At 40.2% G+C, this 16,649-nt stretch overlaps 1 protein-coding gene and 1 non-coding gene across 3 annotated transcripts in view; one reads left to right on the top strand and one right to left on the bottom strand.

Annotated features, from left to right (window-relative positions):
• Window positions 1-16,649, top strand: part of LOC144633115 (uncharacterized) — a 24,069-nt gene extending 7,420 nt beyond the window's left edge. The window contains exons 1-4 of one of the 2 annotated variants that reach the window (XM_078491905.1): window positions 8,760-10,131; window positions 11,736-11,786; window positions 12,385-13,481; window positions 15,127-16,649. In XM_078491905.1, the coding sequence (XP_078348031.1) occupies window positions 9,837-10,131; window positions 11,736-11,786; window positions 12,385-13,481; window positions 15,127-15,750 (2,067 nt within the window). In that variant the 5' untranslated portion in view covers window positions 8,760-9,836 and the 3' untranslated portion in view covers window positions 15,751-16,649. Of the gene's footprint in view, window positions 1-8,759; window positions 10,132-11,735; window positions 11,787-12,384; window positions 13,482-15,126 lie in introns of those variants that run through there. The other variant, XM_078491906.1, reaches the window with a different exon arrangement.
• On the bottom strand, window positions 2,425-2,498 carry Trnat-ggu (transfer RNA threonine (anticodon GGU)). Its single transcript has one exon. It is a non-coding gene; the product is annotated as a tRNA-Thr (tRNA).

Here is a 16,649-nt window from a genome sequence, read left to right as displayed (position 1 = left end):
GAATTGAACTTGTATTTACGTACTTTTAATAATAGCATGGCAGCTAATTGGACACAAGACCGCTACGTTCGCGTACGACACTTAAATCTATTTACATTTAACGTTTTTGTTTGTTTTAACGTGATATTCCGCATTGATGTCGTGAACGGAAGTTCGATAAGCTGTCGGCTTCTTGGAAAAAGAGACAAAGCCAAGAATATGACAACGCCTGCACTTACTTTGTTCAGCAATTGTTTCTTTCTAAAGCAGAAAGAGAAATATAGTTTCCTACATAGCCCTTTATCTGACTAACTTTCAAAACTCTTCGAACGCAAGACCAGTTTCTCACTTTAATTCCTGACAGCATGAAAAGTTGAAAAAAAGGTCACAAAACCGGATAAAATTTGCATAAAATCCTCGTCATTTATACTTCGTCAAAAGCTTTGTCAATTTTGTTTTTGTTTGATGTTGTTATGCAGGTTGTTGCGAGTCGTTTACGTTTGTGGTTCAATATTTTTATTGTTCCAAGTGTTTTTACTGATACAGGTCTTCAGACCTCACGTCACGAGTAGTTTCACATAACTGCGTGTTTCGAAGACTCAATATCAACCAAGATAATCTGTGTTATTTTTATAGTATAACTGTTTTTTCTTAACTTTTATAGTATAACTGTTTTTATAGTATAACTCTGATAATTACATTTTGCACACCAACAGCGATGGGGCTTCCCCTATATTTAATTTTCTGCAGCTATATTTGGACATTTTTATATTTGCTTGATTGGGTCAGGAACCCTGGTTAGGTTAGACAAACACGTAAAAATTACAGTGTTAAATCAGAATCGAACTGATCTAGTAGAAACATTTTCACCACTAGATAAACTTCCTAACCTCTGACGACTTAACATCACTGAAACGTTGGAGAGATTATTTCACACAGTCTATATCACGGTTCATTTCCGGTCCGCCGCAGCGCCACAGAATTCTTAACCTTATAAAATATTTTCAAATTTGCCTTATGCGAAGCATCTGTTCTGGCTCACAGGAAGTGTAAAATTGACTGCATTGTTCGCTGGTTTGTCATTCTGTTCAGATTCCATACAAGTTTTGACCCCCGGGAGGGGGGACTCCCCAACTTTTTGTTGGGGGCGTGCGACATGCTTCTTTAAACCCTTATGGAGTTATGGTTACCCTATTTAAGAAAAAATATGCGTGATTTTTCCCTCCCTTATTTTAGACGTGACTATAATCGATACCTTAAATAATTTTTTGCGTTTGTGTATGAGCCGCCATACGTGTCTACACGTAGGTTACCATACCTCAGACTTCTAAGATTAATGTCAATATTTTCTAACACTTATAAGTTATGTTGCCATGCCATGTTGGCAAGCTTTATAATTGTCCAACATATACACAAATGTGACTGACCCAAATGTTGACATAACAATTTAAATCACAAGGAAGTACAAGCTTGCTGAAAGATCATTTGTACAATTGTCACGTAGCCCGAGCACGCTTTTTCCAAGTAAGATCTACGTTGTCCGAAAAAGGACAAGAGTTATTTTCAGCTGGACGTTTCCGCAAAGCTCAGACATTATGACAAGTTGATCCGTTGTCAGAAAGTGAAACAAAATTACGATTTATTTATATTCATGTATATTGTCTGAAGGATTACCTTGCGCAATGATTGTCCGCGCGGTCATTCACACAGTGCTATCTATAGCACTGTGTGCTATAGATAGCACTGTGTGAATTTAACAATCTGGTAAGAGAGTGATAAATGATCGTCGCAGTGAATTTCCAATTTAAGCAATTGGAATAAAGAAGCCTGAAAAAAATTCAAAGCTTCAACGAATGAATCATTTCATTTACATTACATCAATTAACAATGTAGTTGAAAAGTAGAACAGTGGTTCATTTCCGCCGTCTGATCCGCTTCAGCACCGCGAACATAGAAATTCTTGATCATAGAATTTGCATAATTTTGACTTTGCCTTATGCCAAATATCTGTTGGGAGCTATCATTAATCAATGCTAATGGAGTCCCATACAAAAAGAAGTTCCGTTGCTGTTGATCAAGAAAATCTTTGCTCTTCATGACAAACAGTTGAAAAGAGCGGAAACACATGGTCGTAGCCAGGCTTTTGTCACAGACGAGGCAAAATCTGCGATTGTCGAAAGCACTAGCCACTAGAGGAGTCGCAAAAATTTTCGGAATCTTAAAGCTCTAAAACTCTCTACAGCAATTTCATATTAAACGTATTTCTTTCGAAAAAAATCAATCTCGTTTAAATGGGGATTATTTTTCTAACTAAAAATATTTTATGAAATGAATATATGAAATTCATATATTTGTACTGCGGATATACATTTTAAGCAAATGAAAGATCATCGCAGTAATGTACTCAACTTAAGCAGTTGAGAAAAGCAAGCCTGAAAAAAATTCAGGCTTGAACGGGAATCGAACCCATGACCTCTGCGATACCAGTGCAGCGCTCTAACAAACTGAGCTATCAAGCCAACTGGGAGCTGGGTCCGGGATAAATAAACAATAACCACCTAATTTTTTCACTTGCTTTTCTCAACTGCTTAAGTTAAGTACATTACTGCGATGATCTTTCATTTGCTTAAAAGCATTTTGTTTTTAATTTTGGGTTCAAATCTAGACGAGGCAAGTGCCTCGCCTTGCCTCTTGCTAGTTACGGCCCTGAAACATTCTGTGAACAACTCTCGTTTCACATTTGTTTATTTTACTTGTTCAGTTTTTTCAGTTTTTTTGGACTGAGCAATTATTTCAAGATCCGTGATCGGTACTTGAATTCTCCTAACTGCTATAAATACATTTACTGTGATTCTTGGTGAACGAATTTGATTTTCGAAATGACCACGCCCTCAGTAAATGTAACCCACCCCCTTCCCTAATAGCACTGTATGGAAGACCGCGCGCACAATTTTGTTTCACTTGCGCAACAGGCAACCAAGAAATGACCTTCGGACAAGTCCAGTTAAAAATAAATCGTCTTTTTTGACATAATTTTGTTTCAACGTCTCGACGTGACAACGGATCTCTTTTACAAGCTTGTTTTCTTAGTTAATACTTGTCACTTTGGGTAAGCTTGCTTGCGGTCGCAAGACGTCCAACGTTAGAAAATATTGGCTCTCTAACAGCAGTCTCTTTTTTGGACTTCAAATTAATCATGTTTGTTACTTGGAAAAACCTGCGTGCTCAAGGGCTACGTGCACGAAGGTGTTACGAAATCGAGTTAAGATTTCCATAATTAATAACCTTTCCCTTACGAGAAAGAGCTGAAAAAAGAGCGACCAGCTAGTCGTAGTGACTGCGATAGATCCAGAAGGGAAGAAAACGTTCCAAATTCACGCTTCGCATGTTAGAGTAGTGACTGACACTGGCAACCTGTAAAACACTTGCACTGTCTCATGAATGTCTTCATCCCAGGGGGGGGTACTCCGGCTTGTTAATGACGGGGATGATCGAAGGATTTTTTTGGGTTTGAAATTTTCGATTCCGGGATTTTTTTGGGTTGGAAAATTTGGCAAGTATTTTTTGGGTCTTATTTAGATAGAGGATTTTTTTGGTATTAAAAAAACGAACTAAAGTGCCTTGGCACGGCCTTGGCGTAAAAATGGTATCATGAATAAACAAAACGAGTGCTCTTTGTGTTATGTTATTGCCCCTCCAGGCAATTTAGGGGTAATTTGACAAGGGATTTTTTGGGGAGTTATTTTTGGTCCAGGGATTTTTTTGGGTCCTGAGTTTTGCCTCCATTCGATCATCCCCGTCATTTACAAGCCGGAGTACCCCCCCTGGGGTCTTCATGTACTGCGGCGGATATGAAACTCAGAGATGACTGGAAGTATTTTAAATCTTCATAACCCTTTCGTATATCTTCCATAGAAGATGCTCCCCCTCTCACAAACATACAGTAAAAATACTGCATGTTATTGTACTATTGACATTTGGTAACCCCTTTAAATGCCAGCATGAATCAGCAATTAGTTATTTTCTACACGAAGCTGTTTCAGATCTTAATTAAACAAATACACTTACAGACCTTACACCTTTTTACTAATGCATGTCATTAAGGGATTCTACTGGAGTGTTCCTTTGTCTTTGTTTAATATTCATGTAATCGCATTTTATCCAGTGAAGCAATTTAGCTTAGATAATAAATTATTTGACACAGACTGAGTCACGGCATATTTCCGGTCTACCACAGTGCCTCAGACTTACAGAATTTATGACATTATACAAATTCATGTTTTTAAATTTGCCTTATGTTTAACATCTGTTCTTACCCACGGGAAGTGTAAATTGGTAGCATTTTTAGTTCGCTAGTTTGTTGACGGGTTCCAATACAAAAAGTAGCAAGTTCCGGCATGTTTTATATTTTCACATAAAACGTTCGCCCCGCGGGGAGCGGGGACTCCCCGACTTTTCAGTGGGAGCGTGAGACATGTTGACATGTTGCTGTACATGCCAACACGAAGATGATTCAAGTTTTTACCTTACCTTATGCCCGGCAGACGATACCTTAAATTATTTTTAGCCTTTGTGTAGCTTTACGTTCCTACACGTAAGTTACCATACATCGGACGTCTAAAACTAGTTAACGTGTTAAGAATGTACGTGTTCTCGGTTACCCAGGCGGGCGCCAAGCACTAAGACATTCTACAATATTAATCAAGGAAATCCGGGCTTTTCATAATGAAGGGCTGAATAGTGCGGGAAACATCCTCTGAACAATTTTCGTTTCATATCTGTTTGTTATACTTGTTCAGCTCCTGTTCACTTCATTGGACATGAGAGATTATTTCAAGATCCGTGTTCGGCACCTGAATTCTCCTCACTGTTTTACATACATTTACTATAATTCTTGATGGAAGAATTTTAGTTTTCGAGATGACCACGCCCTCAGTAATTGTAACCCCTACTCCTTCCCTTATAGCACTGCTCTGCCGCGGACACAATCATTGGCTAAAGTAACTCTTCGGTCAAGATGAAATTAAATCATACAATTTCGTTTCACTTTCAGACAACGGATCAGCTTGTCATACTGTCTGGGCTTTGCGGAAACGTCCAGCTGAAAAGGAACTTGTCCTTTTGGACGTAACGTGTTTGTTTAATACTTGGAGAGAAACGTGCTCTAGATGCAAATTATACTGACGGGCTACGTGACTAGTGTACAAATCATCTTTCAGCCAGCTTGTACTTCCTTGTGATTTCAATTGTTATGTCAACATTTGGGTCAGTCGCATTTGTGTATGTTGGACACTTACAAAGCTTGCCATCTGCCAGCACTTAGAACTGTTAGGTCTGTTAGAAAATAATATTACTGTGCAAGCAACCCTAACGGCAGTTTGACTCATCGAATTTTTCTCCGCCCCTACTAGAAGTCCAAACCCTCACCCTTTTATATGCCATTTTTGTCGGTCAGGGAAGGTAACCCTTTCTTATATCTTCCGCCGAGGATGTTACCCCTCTCACAGACCTACAGTCGAAAGAGGGTCCTTAAGGGTAAAAGGGAACTGGGATTTGCCTTTTTGACTGGATTGCCATTTTTCACTGGAATGGGATTTGGTAACTGGGACTGGGATTCGGCATGGGAATGGGAGCTGTCAGTCATGCTACCTCATTTTTTCGCTCTAATTTCTTTCCGCTGGTCGCTGACTCCACCCTCCGGTTCCACAAGTGTCGATCATTCGTGTTAGTGAGTCTAGCGGAACTCAGACGAGCTGGCACAATGATTGAGTGATGTGTGCAGGGTAGTGGTGTGGGATCATGCTTAGTGCTACTGAAACTCCATTCTCCGGTCTCGCATGGTGATCTAGCAGATGATTGGATCTCCATTCTTCTCCCCGCCCGGTGCGAGGGGCAGTCTGGTCTGCAGTCATGCTACACCATCCACAGATACGTATGGCGTTTCTTACACACGCGCGCGGTAAAAGTCGCTATGATCAACTACGTAACAATAGCGGGACATCTCGTCCCTCTGGCCGTATGGCACAAGTATATTTACACTCGTGCGTCCGTCGTCGATGTGTTCTCCTTCCCCTCCTCATTTTTTTTTTTGGGGGGGGGAGGGGGTGGGGCTGACGTTTCTGAGATGCGCTGCAGGTCAATTTCTGTCTCGCTCAACGCGCCTGTGCCTGGGTTCACCGAGGGAGAGTTCAGGGAGTGGACTACATTGGACAATCACAACAAATATTCGCTTAGCCCGGTTTTCCATGCCTGGGTTTTACTCTGGGAATGGGATTTGGACAAAATGGCTGGGAAATGGGATTCGGGCAATTTGGGCTGGGAAATGGGATTTGTTCCCCCCTCAGGACCCTCTCGAAATACTGCATACTTTTGTACACTATTCAAGAATTAACCAGCAGTCAGTTATTGTTATTTCTACGCGCAGTTATTTCTGCTCTTGACATTGGGTCCATTCCAGATACTCATCGTAGCTTTAAGTATAAAGCATTTCTACTTGCACCTCTTTACTTTAATGTTCGTAATCAAGGGATTTCACGAAGTGTTCCTCTGTCTTTGTCATTCGTGTAATCGCATTTAATCCAGTTAAACGATTTAGCTTAGATAGTGAATCATTTCACACGGACTGAGTCACAGTTTTTAAAATTTCGATCCCCGGCCACCGCACCACATGCTTAATCATAGAATTCCTCATGTTTTCAAATTTTCCTCATGCGAAACATCTGTTCTGAACCATCGGAAGTGTAAAATTGGTAGCATTTTTAGTTCGTTGGTATCTCAGGGCGGGGGACTCCGACTTGTAAATGACGGGGATGATCGAATGAAGGCAAAACTCAAGACCCAAAAAAATCCCTAAGTCTTCCGACATTATCCCAAAAAATCCCTGGACCAAAAATAGCCCCTAAAAAAATCCCTTGTCAAATATTACCCCTAAATTGCCAGGAGGGGCAATAACGCTCGCGGTTGGTATTCATGATACCATAAATACGCCAAGGCCGAGCCAAAGCACTTAGGTTTGTTTTAAATACCCTAAAAAATCCCCTATTTGAATCAAGTCACCCAAAAAAATACTTGCCAAATCATCTTACTCAAAAAAATCCCAGAATCGAAAATTTCAAACCCAAAAAAATCCTTCGATCATCCCCGTCATTTACAAGCCGGAGTACCCCCCCCTGGGGTTAGTATGTTGACGGGTACCCATAGAAAAAGTAGGAAGTTCGGCATATTCTACATTTTCACATAAAACGTTCGCCCCCCGGGAGGGGGGACTCCCCGACTTTTCAGTGGGGGCTTGTGACATGTTTATTCGAAACCCATACCCCATTTAAGGCATATACGTGATTTTTCCCCACCCTGACCATGACCATAATCGAATCTTTAATTTATTTTTAGCCTTTGTGTTGCTATACATGCCAACACGTAGGTTACCATACTCGGACATCTAAAATCAGTTTACATGTCTATACGTACAAGATACGGGTTTTTATCATACCCTATTCAAGACGATACCTTAAGTTATTTTTAGCCTTTGTGTAGCTGTACTGACATGCCTACGCGTAGGTTACCATACTCTAGACATCTAAAATCAGTTTACATGTCTATACGTACAAGATACGGGGTTTTACCCTACCCTATCCCAGACGATACCTTAAATTATTTTTAGCCTTTGGGTAGCTGTATGTGCCTACACATATGTTACCATGCATACTTCAGACGCCTAAAACTAGTTAACGTGTTTAAAAAGGTACTTGTTTTCTGCTACCCGGACTGGCTACGGTTTGCATAACATTTATATCATTTGCTTACTCTAAAACAAATTCACAATTCTAGACCACAGTACACAAACGTACCAGTGCGGTACAGTCATGTCAAAATTATCAGAATCTAAAAGCCATTTAATTTCAGACCAAACCATATTCCATTATGGAGGGCTGAATATATCGAATAAAGCAAAAACGTATACACTGAATAATTTTCGTTTCACATTTTTTTGTTATTCTTGTTCAGCTATTTCGGACTAAACAGACATTCAGACTATTTCTACATGATCATCGCGCCCTTTAGTAAATGTAACCCCTTCCCTTTCGTGTACCCAATCATTACGCAAAGTAAATCTTCGGACAAGATGAAAATAAATCGTACAATTCTGTTTTATTTTACTTTCTGACAGCGGAACAGCTTGTCTTACTCGCTGAGCTTCGTGGAAACGTCCAGCTGAAGAAGTTCTTGTCCATTTTTGGACATAACGTGTTGGTTACTTGGAATAAAATTGGTCGTGACGTAAATTCTTGTCTTTCAACAAGTTTGTACTTCCTTGATTTAAATCGTTATGTCAACATTTGGGTAAGCGTCACATTTGCGTATGTACATGTACAACACTTTAATAGCTTGCCAACTGCCAAATTAACTGTAAGAACTGTTAACTGTAAGAACACAAACGGTAGTTTGACGTAAGTGCTTGTCTTTAAAGAAGCTCGTGTGTTTTTCAAATGATAACCTACGTTTACAGGATCATTTTTGGACATTCTACGTGGGAGGGCGCAGCGGTCTTCAAAATTTACTGAAAGTTGAAACTGAAGGAAACGAAAATAATTTAAGTTACCAAAGTTGGTTATTTTTGAAAAGCGTCCATTTTTCCTTTTTTTCTCATTTCCTCCTCATTTTTACCATTAATCCACGTAATTGATAACTTTCCCTAGCGCGAAAGATCTAAGAAAAGACCAGAAAAGAGGGCGACTACCCGTAGTATCCCTATAGATTAAACTGGACACTCAAAAAGGGTTTTCTTTGTGGAAATGTTTATCATCATGACAGTGCGGTTTCCCTTCCTTGCTGTTTCGTATTCTCCATTGTTCCTACAACGGAGCGGTGATATGAATGGATACTAATGTCACTCGGACGAAATCTTTGCCCTCTCGGTATAAAGCTATTTTATAATTGAATGAATATCGTATTAGTCCAGCAGTTAATTGCAATTAGCTTGGACTTGAAACAAAGTTGTGCTGTAGTTTAGCAACAGTCTGTAACATGAACATAGTAATAAAGTCAGTTATCTCTTCGTATGCAGCTCATGATACAGACCTTCGAAGACCTTGACATTGGGCCACCCTAGATATTTTGCGAGGCTTTAGGTTTTAGCTTTTTACACTTTAAACCTCCTTACTTACATTAACGTGCGTCATCAAGAGATTTTATGAGCGTTCTTTTGTGTTTGTCGTTAAAATGGATCTTATTCAGTCCAAGTTCCGCTTTCGTTGCCTTCTAGCTCTTTCCTTGGCAAATAAGATAAAAGGCCTTAATATGAGAAAACATTTTAGCTCAACAGTGCGATCCACTGCACTCTCACGCAATGTCTTACATTTCAATTATATTGGATTTGGTTTGTAACAATAAACACCCCCAAAATATTCAAATAGACAGTTTTCTGACTTTTGAGAAACAGGAACTTCGCTATAGCTTCCGGTCGACGCACAACTGCGCATGCGGACATGTTCAAACCGTTGTCATGGGGACGTTTCCGAAGTTACAAATGTAAACAAAATTCGGGGACCTTTCCAACTAAGTGTTACTCATGGCTAGCGGAAGAAGCCAAATTCAGGGTAACAGCGAAAAATCACCTTTTGACTGAACAGTGTATTGCAACCATGTAGGGCGAAAGTTTTTTTTTCAGTACAGAAATATTTTTGTTGAAACTATACACAACACGGTCAGGTCAGTCAAAGATGTTCGGAGATGGGGTCACGAGATATCGATATAAAAAGGCTATAATATCCGGATCTTGGCAGCGGTACAAATATTTTCCGTTTAGATACAGTGTAGCAAGAGTTTTTACGGCACCGTGAAACTGTTAAGGTGGAGCGATGGATTTTACTGCGGAGGAAATGTGGGAGAATTTAAGATGTCATCGTGTTCAATTTGTTCAGGAACTTCGAGTAGACCGCGCTCTTTTATTCGATTATTTGCGCAGTAAGGCGGTTTTCGACAGAGACGATTGTGAGATTGTGCTCGCTGAGAAGACGAGCGAACGCAAGGCTAGCAAGCTATTGGACATTCTTGAAACTAAATCGACAGAAGGTCTGCAGCATTTCCTTGATGTTCTACAGCTTTTAAATCCAGGTCTGTACGAGATGCTAACGGGAGAGAAAGCTACAACAAGTAAGGAAAACTTTATTTATGTAACTTGTTTATATTAGATCGTGTAAATGTTACAAGGGTGGGAACTTTAGTGTGGGCACATGCTTTGGCTAAACATTTTCTCTGTAAAACCTGAGCCACATTATGCTTTATGATATAAACATACCACGGCGAAATTAGAAGAACTGTAAAACCAAACAAAAAAACGAGAAGTATAATAAATTTTGTAACGAGAAGCGTTTATACAGGGACTCATCAAAAGCCGGAAGAGGTTCTAGTTGGCATTCATTAGCATCCAAGGCTTTCCCGCGCGAGGAATATTAAAAATATTTTCGGGAAACTTGTTTGCCATTTGGGTAGATAAATTGTTTCCCGCATAAAAAGGAAAGATTCCCAAGTCTATTTTAAAGTTCCTTGATAGCCAAATCCAATTTTTGTTCAATATGACAATATCGAGTGATTATTCTGCTAGCTGCTGTCAGCCAACCTTTCTGTCTTCAGGAATTTGACATTTGCTCAGTTGTAATACTATCCTTGTACGCAGACATTTTCATGCTAAGCCCAAGGAGGGTCTGCGTAAATGCTAATGTAATCCTACACGATCGTAAGCCCAATCAAAACTTGTTACTCTGAAGTGTGCTTGCTATTGGCTTGACTTTCCTATAAATAGCCCTGATAAACTGACGTCTATCTTCACGCGCAAAATAAAATAAGCAGTTATCCCAGCGAGGCCGTAGGCTGAGTGGGTAAAACATCAGGGCTGGGTTGTTCAAAAGCCGATGAACACAAATCATAGTTAGTAACTATGCACAAATCCAGGATTTGTTTTGTGGAGTTTGAGATACGTTTGACTTCAAAACTGGAGGACAGAAAATATAAATTGAAAACCTTACTGAAAAGTTAAAATTTGGAATCAAAATTCACGCTAATTCTGGATAAGCTACCCGGCCCAGGTGACTTCAGGATAATGGTTAATCATTATTCAACAAGTTGTTAATGAAGTGCTAAGCGCTTTGTAAGATTCCCCTCGATATCGTATGTCGGTACGGATAACAGATAACAAGGACATCCTGGCCAGTAACAGCCAATAACACATGGCAAAACTGACCAATCAGTTTCAACGGACCAGACTTACAACATCATCGACTGACAAACAACTTTTCACTTGACTGTGAAGATAATTTCCGTTCAGGTTGTCGAAACATCAGCAACAGTTCTTTTCAGAACTACTCTCACCCGGACGAGCACACTATACGAACTTATTATAGGCACCTTCAGATCGAGTACGAGTACGACTTTTTTAAACGTAGTTTTTATGCTTTCCATGATCGCCTTTCACACCAATCTCTTTTCAAAAGTCTTTTGTTCAACTGGTCAGCAACAGGGAAGAGTAAGGGCTCTGGGAACGTGACTGGATTGAAATTCGAAAATTACTCGTACTTGATTTCGTACTCGGACTCCAAACTGAAGGTCCGTAATATCTGTGTGACCACAGCAACAATATGTAACCATAGCAACAATAACAGTATTTTTTTTTGTCTACCAACCGCAATATCCAAAATGCTTTTCGATTAAATACAATATATACATCAGAGCTGACAGCGGGTTTTTCATTTTCATCATAGGAGCGAATCCCTTAATCATGATCAGTGAAGTCAGTGACAAGTATTTGACAGGTAAATTACATTTATGTCTTCCTATACCGTTTGACTTGGGCGCATTTTTGTGATTAAAAAGGTAAAGAGTTCGCGAGTTCAGGGCTACGACCTGCTGGCGCGTAATGTTTAATAGTCCATGACAAATTACTTCCCTGCGTTTTTTTAAGTTTCGCTAACAAAAAGAACCCCGATGTGAAAAAACCTCATTATAGCGAATATATTTGGCCAGTCCCTTGGCCTTTTGTTTTATCGAGGTTTACCACTAACATTCTTTTAGGGGAGCAGGGATGGCGCAGTGGTGAGAGCGCTCACCTTCCAGCAATTTGACCCGGGTTCCATTCCCAGACCTGGCGTCATATGTGGATTGAGTTTGTTGTTGATTCTCGCCTTGCTCCGAGGGTTTTTCTCCAGGTTCTCCGGTTTTTCTCCCTCCACAAAAATCAACACTTTCAAATGCCAATTCGATCATTTTTCTCGTACATCTTTATCCATCGAAGACAACAGTCAGGTTGCTGAAATCTTGTCATTAGTTTCAAATATTTTAACTTTTTTTACTCTGATGAATCCTGGTTACGGATTTTCAATTTTCTTACAATTAATCCTGTCTCACTTCTAGATATCGATCCACCACGCGATGTGGACATTCTTAGCAATCACTTCAAAAGAGCTGTGTCAGACCTACAAGAGATGACCCTCGGGTACGACCACCTGTTGAAAGAGAACCAACAGCTCCGAAAAAGTCTCAGTAAAATGAACAGTGACCTGGATTTGAACTCTAAGGTTTTGCAGTGTCTGGAAAGAGAGACAAGAAAAGCAGAAGAGAGAGCGAGAGAAGCTTGCAGCAACGCAAAAGCAATCGAGGAAACCGCCAATCTTCAGATAAACGAATGCCAGAGGGTCATGGACGAGCGACATGCTTACGTAGTTGCTCTATTGATAAAGCTTTTGTCGACGGAAGAGGAAGCCAAGGAGTTGAGAAAGCAGGTGGAAGAAGGAAGGAAGAGAAATGAAGAACTGATGTGCAAGCTAAAAGAGTTGACGCAGAATTTTGATCAGGAGCGAAGGAAGTCCTTGCAGATGTCAGAAACCATAGCGCTCCAACAAAACGGTATCAGAACAGTTCAAGACCTGACAAATCGATATCGCGAGCTCCAATTCATCTCCCAAAAGCTACAGATGGAGAAACACCAAGCGGTTTCTGAGCTAAATGAACTTAAAAGCTGGGCTGAAGCGTTAAAGGCACGCTACGATATCATGGAGAAAAACAAACAGCAGTGCCAAGAAAACTACGAAAATGTTGTCGTCGATTGTTCACAGTTCAAAAAGCAGATGCAAGAATTGCAATTCCAGCTTTCCGTTTCTCAACGGCAAGAAGAATATCTCAAAGAGGAAAACACCGAGCTCACTCGCCTAGCGAAAAAGTATCAAGAGCAACGAGACTTTTACGGGGAAGAAAGGAAAAAAGCTATCAACGAGCGAGAAGAAGCCAGGAAAGAAAGAGACGAGATCACTCAACGATACACCGATGTCCTAAAAGAAAAAGACGAAGCGGTAAGAAGATTTCTGCAAGAGTCCAGGGAGTTTGAATGTCAACACGAATCAGACACCGCTGAAATGCAAGCTTTGAGAGAACGCCTGATTCGAACCGAGGAGGAGTTGAAGTTCTTAAAGATGGAAAGAGAATTGTCCTTGAAGACCAAGCCATCAACTTCGGTGAGTAACTATATCTTGATCGTATCATGAATTTATTTTTTACCAGCAATTGTTCCTCTCATGATATGAATAACAAAATCTCCTATTCTGTTTGGTTGACGGACGTGAAGGAATCTCACCGTAAGAGATATGGTGTGCATATATGAAGATGTTATTGTTACTGATGTCATTTCGATAGTCTCCGAACTGAAAGACCTAAAATTCTTGAAAGTAACTCGTGGACTGAAATAAAGACCAATCAGAGTTGAAAAAGTTCGCCACTAAGTTGGACTGTAATAAAAAACAAGTTTACTGACGTAACCTCACTCGGCTTCTGAATTTAAGGTCTGTAAGCAGTTGTCAGAATTTGTTTATTTTTAAAGAAAAACCGTGCAATATGCAGTGGAGCCTCCACTTTGCAAAGGCCAAGGAACTGCTAAAATATGTGAGCTTTAACAAGGTTTCCTAATATCGGGGTTCTTTTCCATGTATTTTACTATTACAGTGAGAGGCTCGTTAATTGGAGGTTCCATTGTAACGGAAAATTTCAAAATCAATGTAAAGTACCTTGTTACGATATATTTATATACTTAATTAGCTGAACTCTTTACCAAATATTTTATAAAGTAAGTCAGAAAGATACCAAGGAGTAATAAACAAGAATGGTTAAGACTGGTGGGTTGGTTGGGGGGGGGGGGGGGACTCCCTATATAGTGGACTATAAGGGGGTTGCGCCCGAAAGGGTTACCTTTTCCAGGCTGTAGATTTATAAAAGGGTAAGTATTTCACGAGTTGAAGTATACAAAAGGGTAGGGAAACTGTTATTTAGGTGTTTAAAAGGGCCTTTCAAAATTATCTTGAACAGACCCACCGAGCGGTCGATTCATTCAAGGGAAAAATTACGAAAAAAAGTGCAATAACCCTTCTGTAAGTATATGTGAAAGCCTAAGGGCCCGGGGGGGTACTCCCTATAATGGCCTATACTGGGAGGCTCCGCCCGAAAGGGGTACCTTTTTCAGGCTTCAGGTATATAAAAGGGTAGGGATTTCACGAGTTTAAGTGTATGAAAGGGTATGAAAATCTGTCATTAGGCTATTTACAGCAAGGCGCCCAAAAGTGTGACCACTTTTAATTTATTCACATTCTTTCGTGCAGATTTAATCCAATCAAAAGCCGTGGATAGCTTGCAGTTGACTTCCGATTGGATTACATCTGCACTAAAGAATGTGAATAAATTAAAAGTGGTCACACTTTTGGGCGCCTTGCTGTAAAAGGGCCTTTAATTAAAGTATTTCGAACAGACGCAATTTATGGCTGTATTATTTTAATTTATTAAGCGCTACATAAAAATGACAAGAAAACGTCCTATTTTAAGTCCACGCCATGGCTCCTAGGTATATGAAAGGGGTACCTTTATTCAGTTAAAGGTATACGAAAGGGGTACAATTTCTGTCAAAAATGGTATAAAAAAGGGTAAGGGGTTAGAACTTGGGGCGGAGCCTCCCCGTATAAAACTTTTTTGAGTGCCCCCCCCCCCCCCGGGCCTAAGGGGTACCTTTTCTATCGGTGGTATACGCCGAGAGTTACCTTAAAGGGAAAGGGTTTTGTCAAGTGTCGTCGGGATACCGTGATGTAGCTCCTTTTCATATTAACGTTTTCTCCATAGGTACAAGCATCTGGCGACAGCAAAAGTTCAGCCGAGCGGCTTTCACGCTATGATGATGAGGATGATGATGTTTCCTTCAGCAACATAGATGGCGCAATCCAAGTTCCCAAGTTAAGCCGTTCCTCGACCGATATTGTCAAGAGCATTAAAAATCGGTTTTACCACACGGTTCAGGGTTCACCTTCCCTCAAGATTCCTAGCAAACGGAATTCACAGATTCGTTTTGCCCAGTTGTTATCTTTCCTGCCTTATCAAGCCTTGACCCCTATGGCCTGTTCTTCACCTGGTAAAAGCTCGCTCAGTGAGCTCTCGCTATCATCAACAGCTGCCAACGTGTTAAACTTTGATTCGTCCCCTGCTGCCCCAGCCGCATATGACACTGTGGAAGACTTCGAAGAGAAACAACAGAAAAACTGGGAAGTAAGCAGTGAAGAGTGTTCGGAAATGACAATGAAAGTCGACAGCTCGGACGAATGGAATGAAGAGACCCCTGGTCGTCCGTTCGTCATTGATGACAGCATTACCCCACAGTGCCGTCCGAGGGCGTACGACCTTGATCGGTCTAAAACGCCTCGTTGCCTCTGTTATAACGCTACCTTTTGGGCGTTACGTAGAATTCCGTGAAGGAGCAACATCCCGATTCGGCGAAACGTACAGTAGGTGTCTACAAGAGAAACCACCCCTATAAAGAAAGAAGTACTACTCCGGAAGTGATTTGTTCCTCTGAGGATAACTGAAGTCCTACGATAGTTTGGCTTATAGTTTATCGATCGCTGGCGAACGATGACTTTAGATGCTCCTTAGTGAAGGAGTAACGAATAAACTGATCAGGAAGATATTCGGGAAGGGGGAGGAGCCCCTCTAAAATGTTCGGCTCAAGTGTTTAGCCCAGTCCTCAAATCCCGTAGGTTTGTGTGCCATCTTATACCCGAAGCAGTATTTAATCGAGTTTTATCAAGTACCAAGTTAAACCCTTTTTTGCTAACGCATTTTTCTCTGTACCGTTGAATATAACAGTTTTATAATTATAACAGATTACATGCACAAAGCAAACTATTTTAGGCCAAAAAGGAATAAATTTTGAGAGACAGCTCGTAAACCGGCCTGTAACTCTTTTTCAGACTACGAAAAAGCTCTGAAAACATACCATTTTATCCTATCTCTGTTATCTTGGTAGCATAGGGACTAAACTGCTTCGATAGAAATTGTCTTTCAACGAAGCCACCAATGGAAAGAGTTACTATAATGATCTGATTGTTTTTAGTAAACTTTGCTCTTTAAATCGATTAAGAATGGGTTAAGATTAGAAAAAATTGAAACTATAATGCAAACCATTATTTTCTCTTGGTAAAATATAGTTTTTGAACCATATCGGTAAAGTAAATAATAAAGATGGTAATTTTTTTTTACCATATATCTGTATATGTTGTAGATACTCATCTTAGTCTTTAAAAAGGCTCGTTACGCCACTTGTAGAAACAATGTACAAATGTGATCATTCGTTATTAAAATGATGTGATCAT

This window comes from Oculina patagonica, chromosome 12, assembly GCF_052425735.1.
Source record: "Oculina patagonica isolate OP01 chromosome 12, crgOcupat, whole genome shotgun sequence".
NCBI classification, from domain to species: domain Eukaryota; kingdom Metazoa; phylum Cnidaria; class Anthozoa; order Scleractinia; family Oculinidae; genus Oculina; species Oculina patagonica.
The sequence above is the reverse complement of the archived record's forward strand: the minus strand, read 5'-3'. Positions and strand labels throughout refer to the sequence as shown.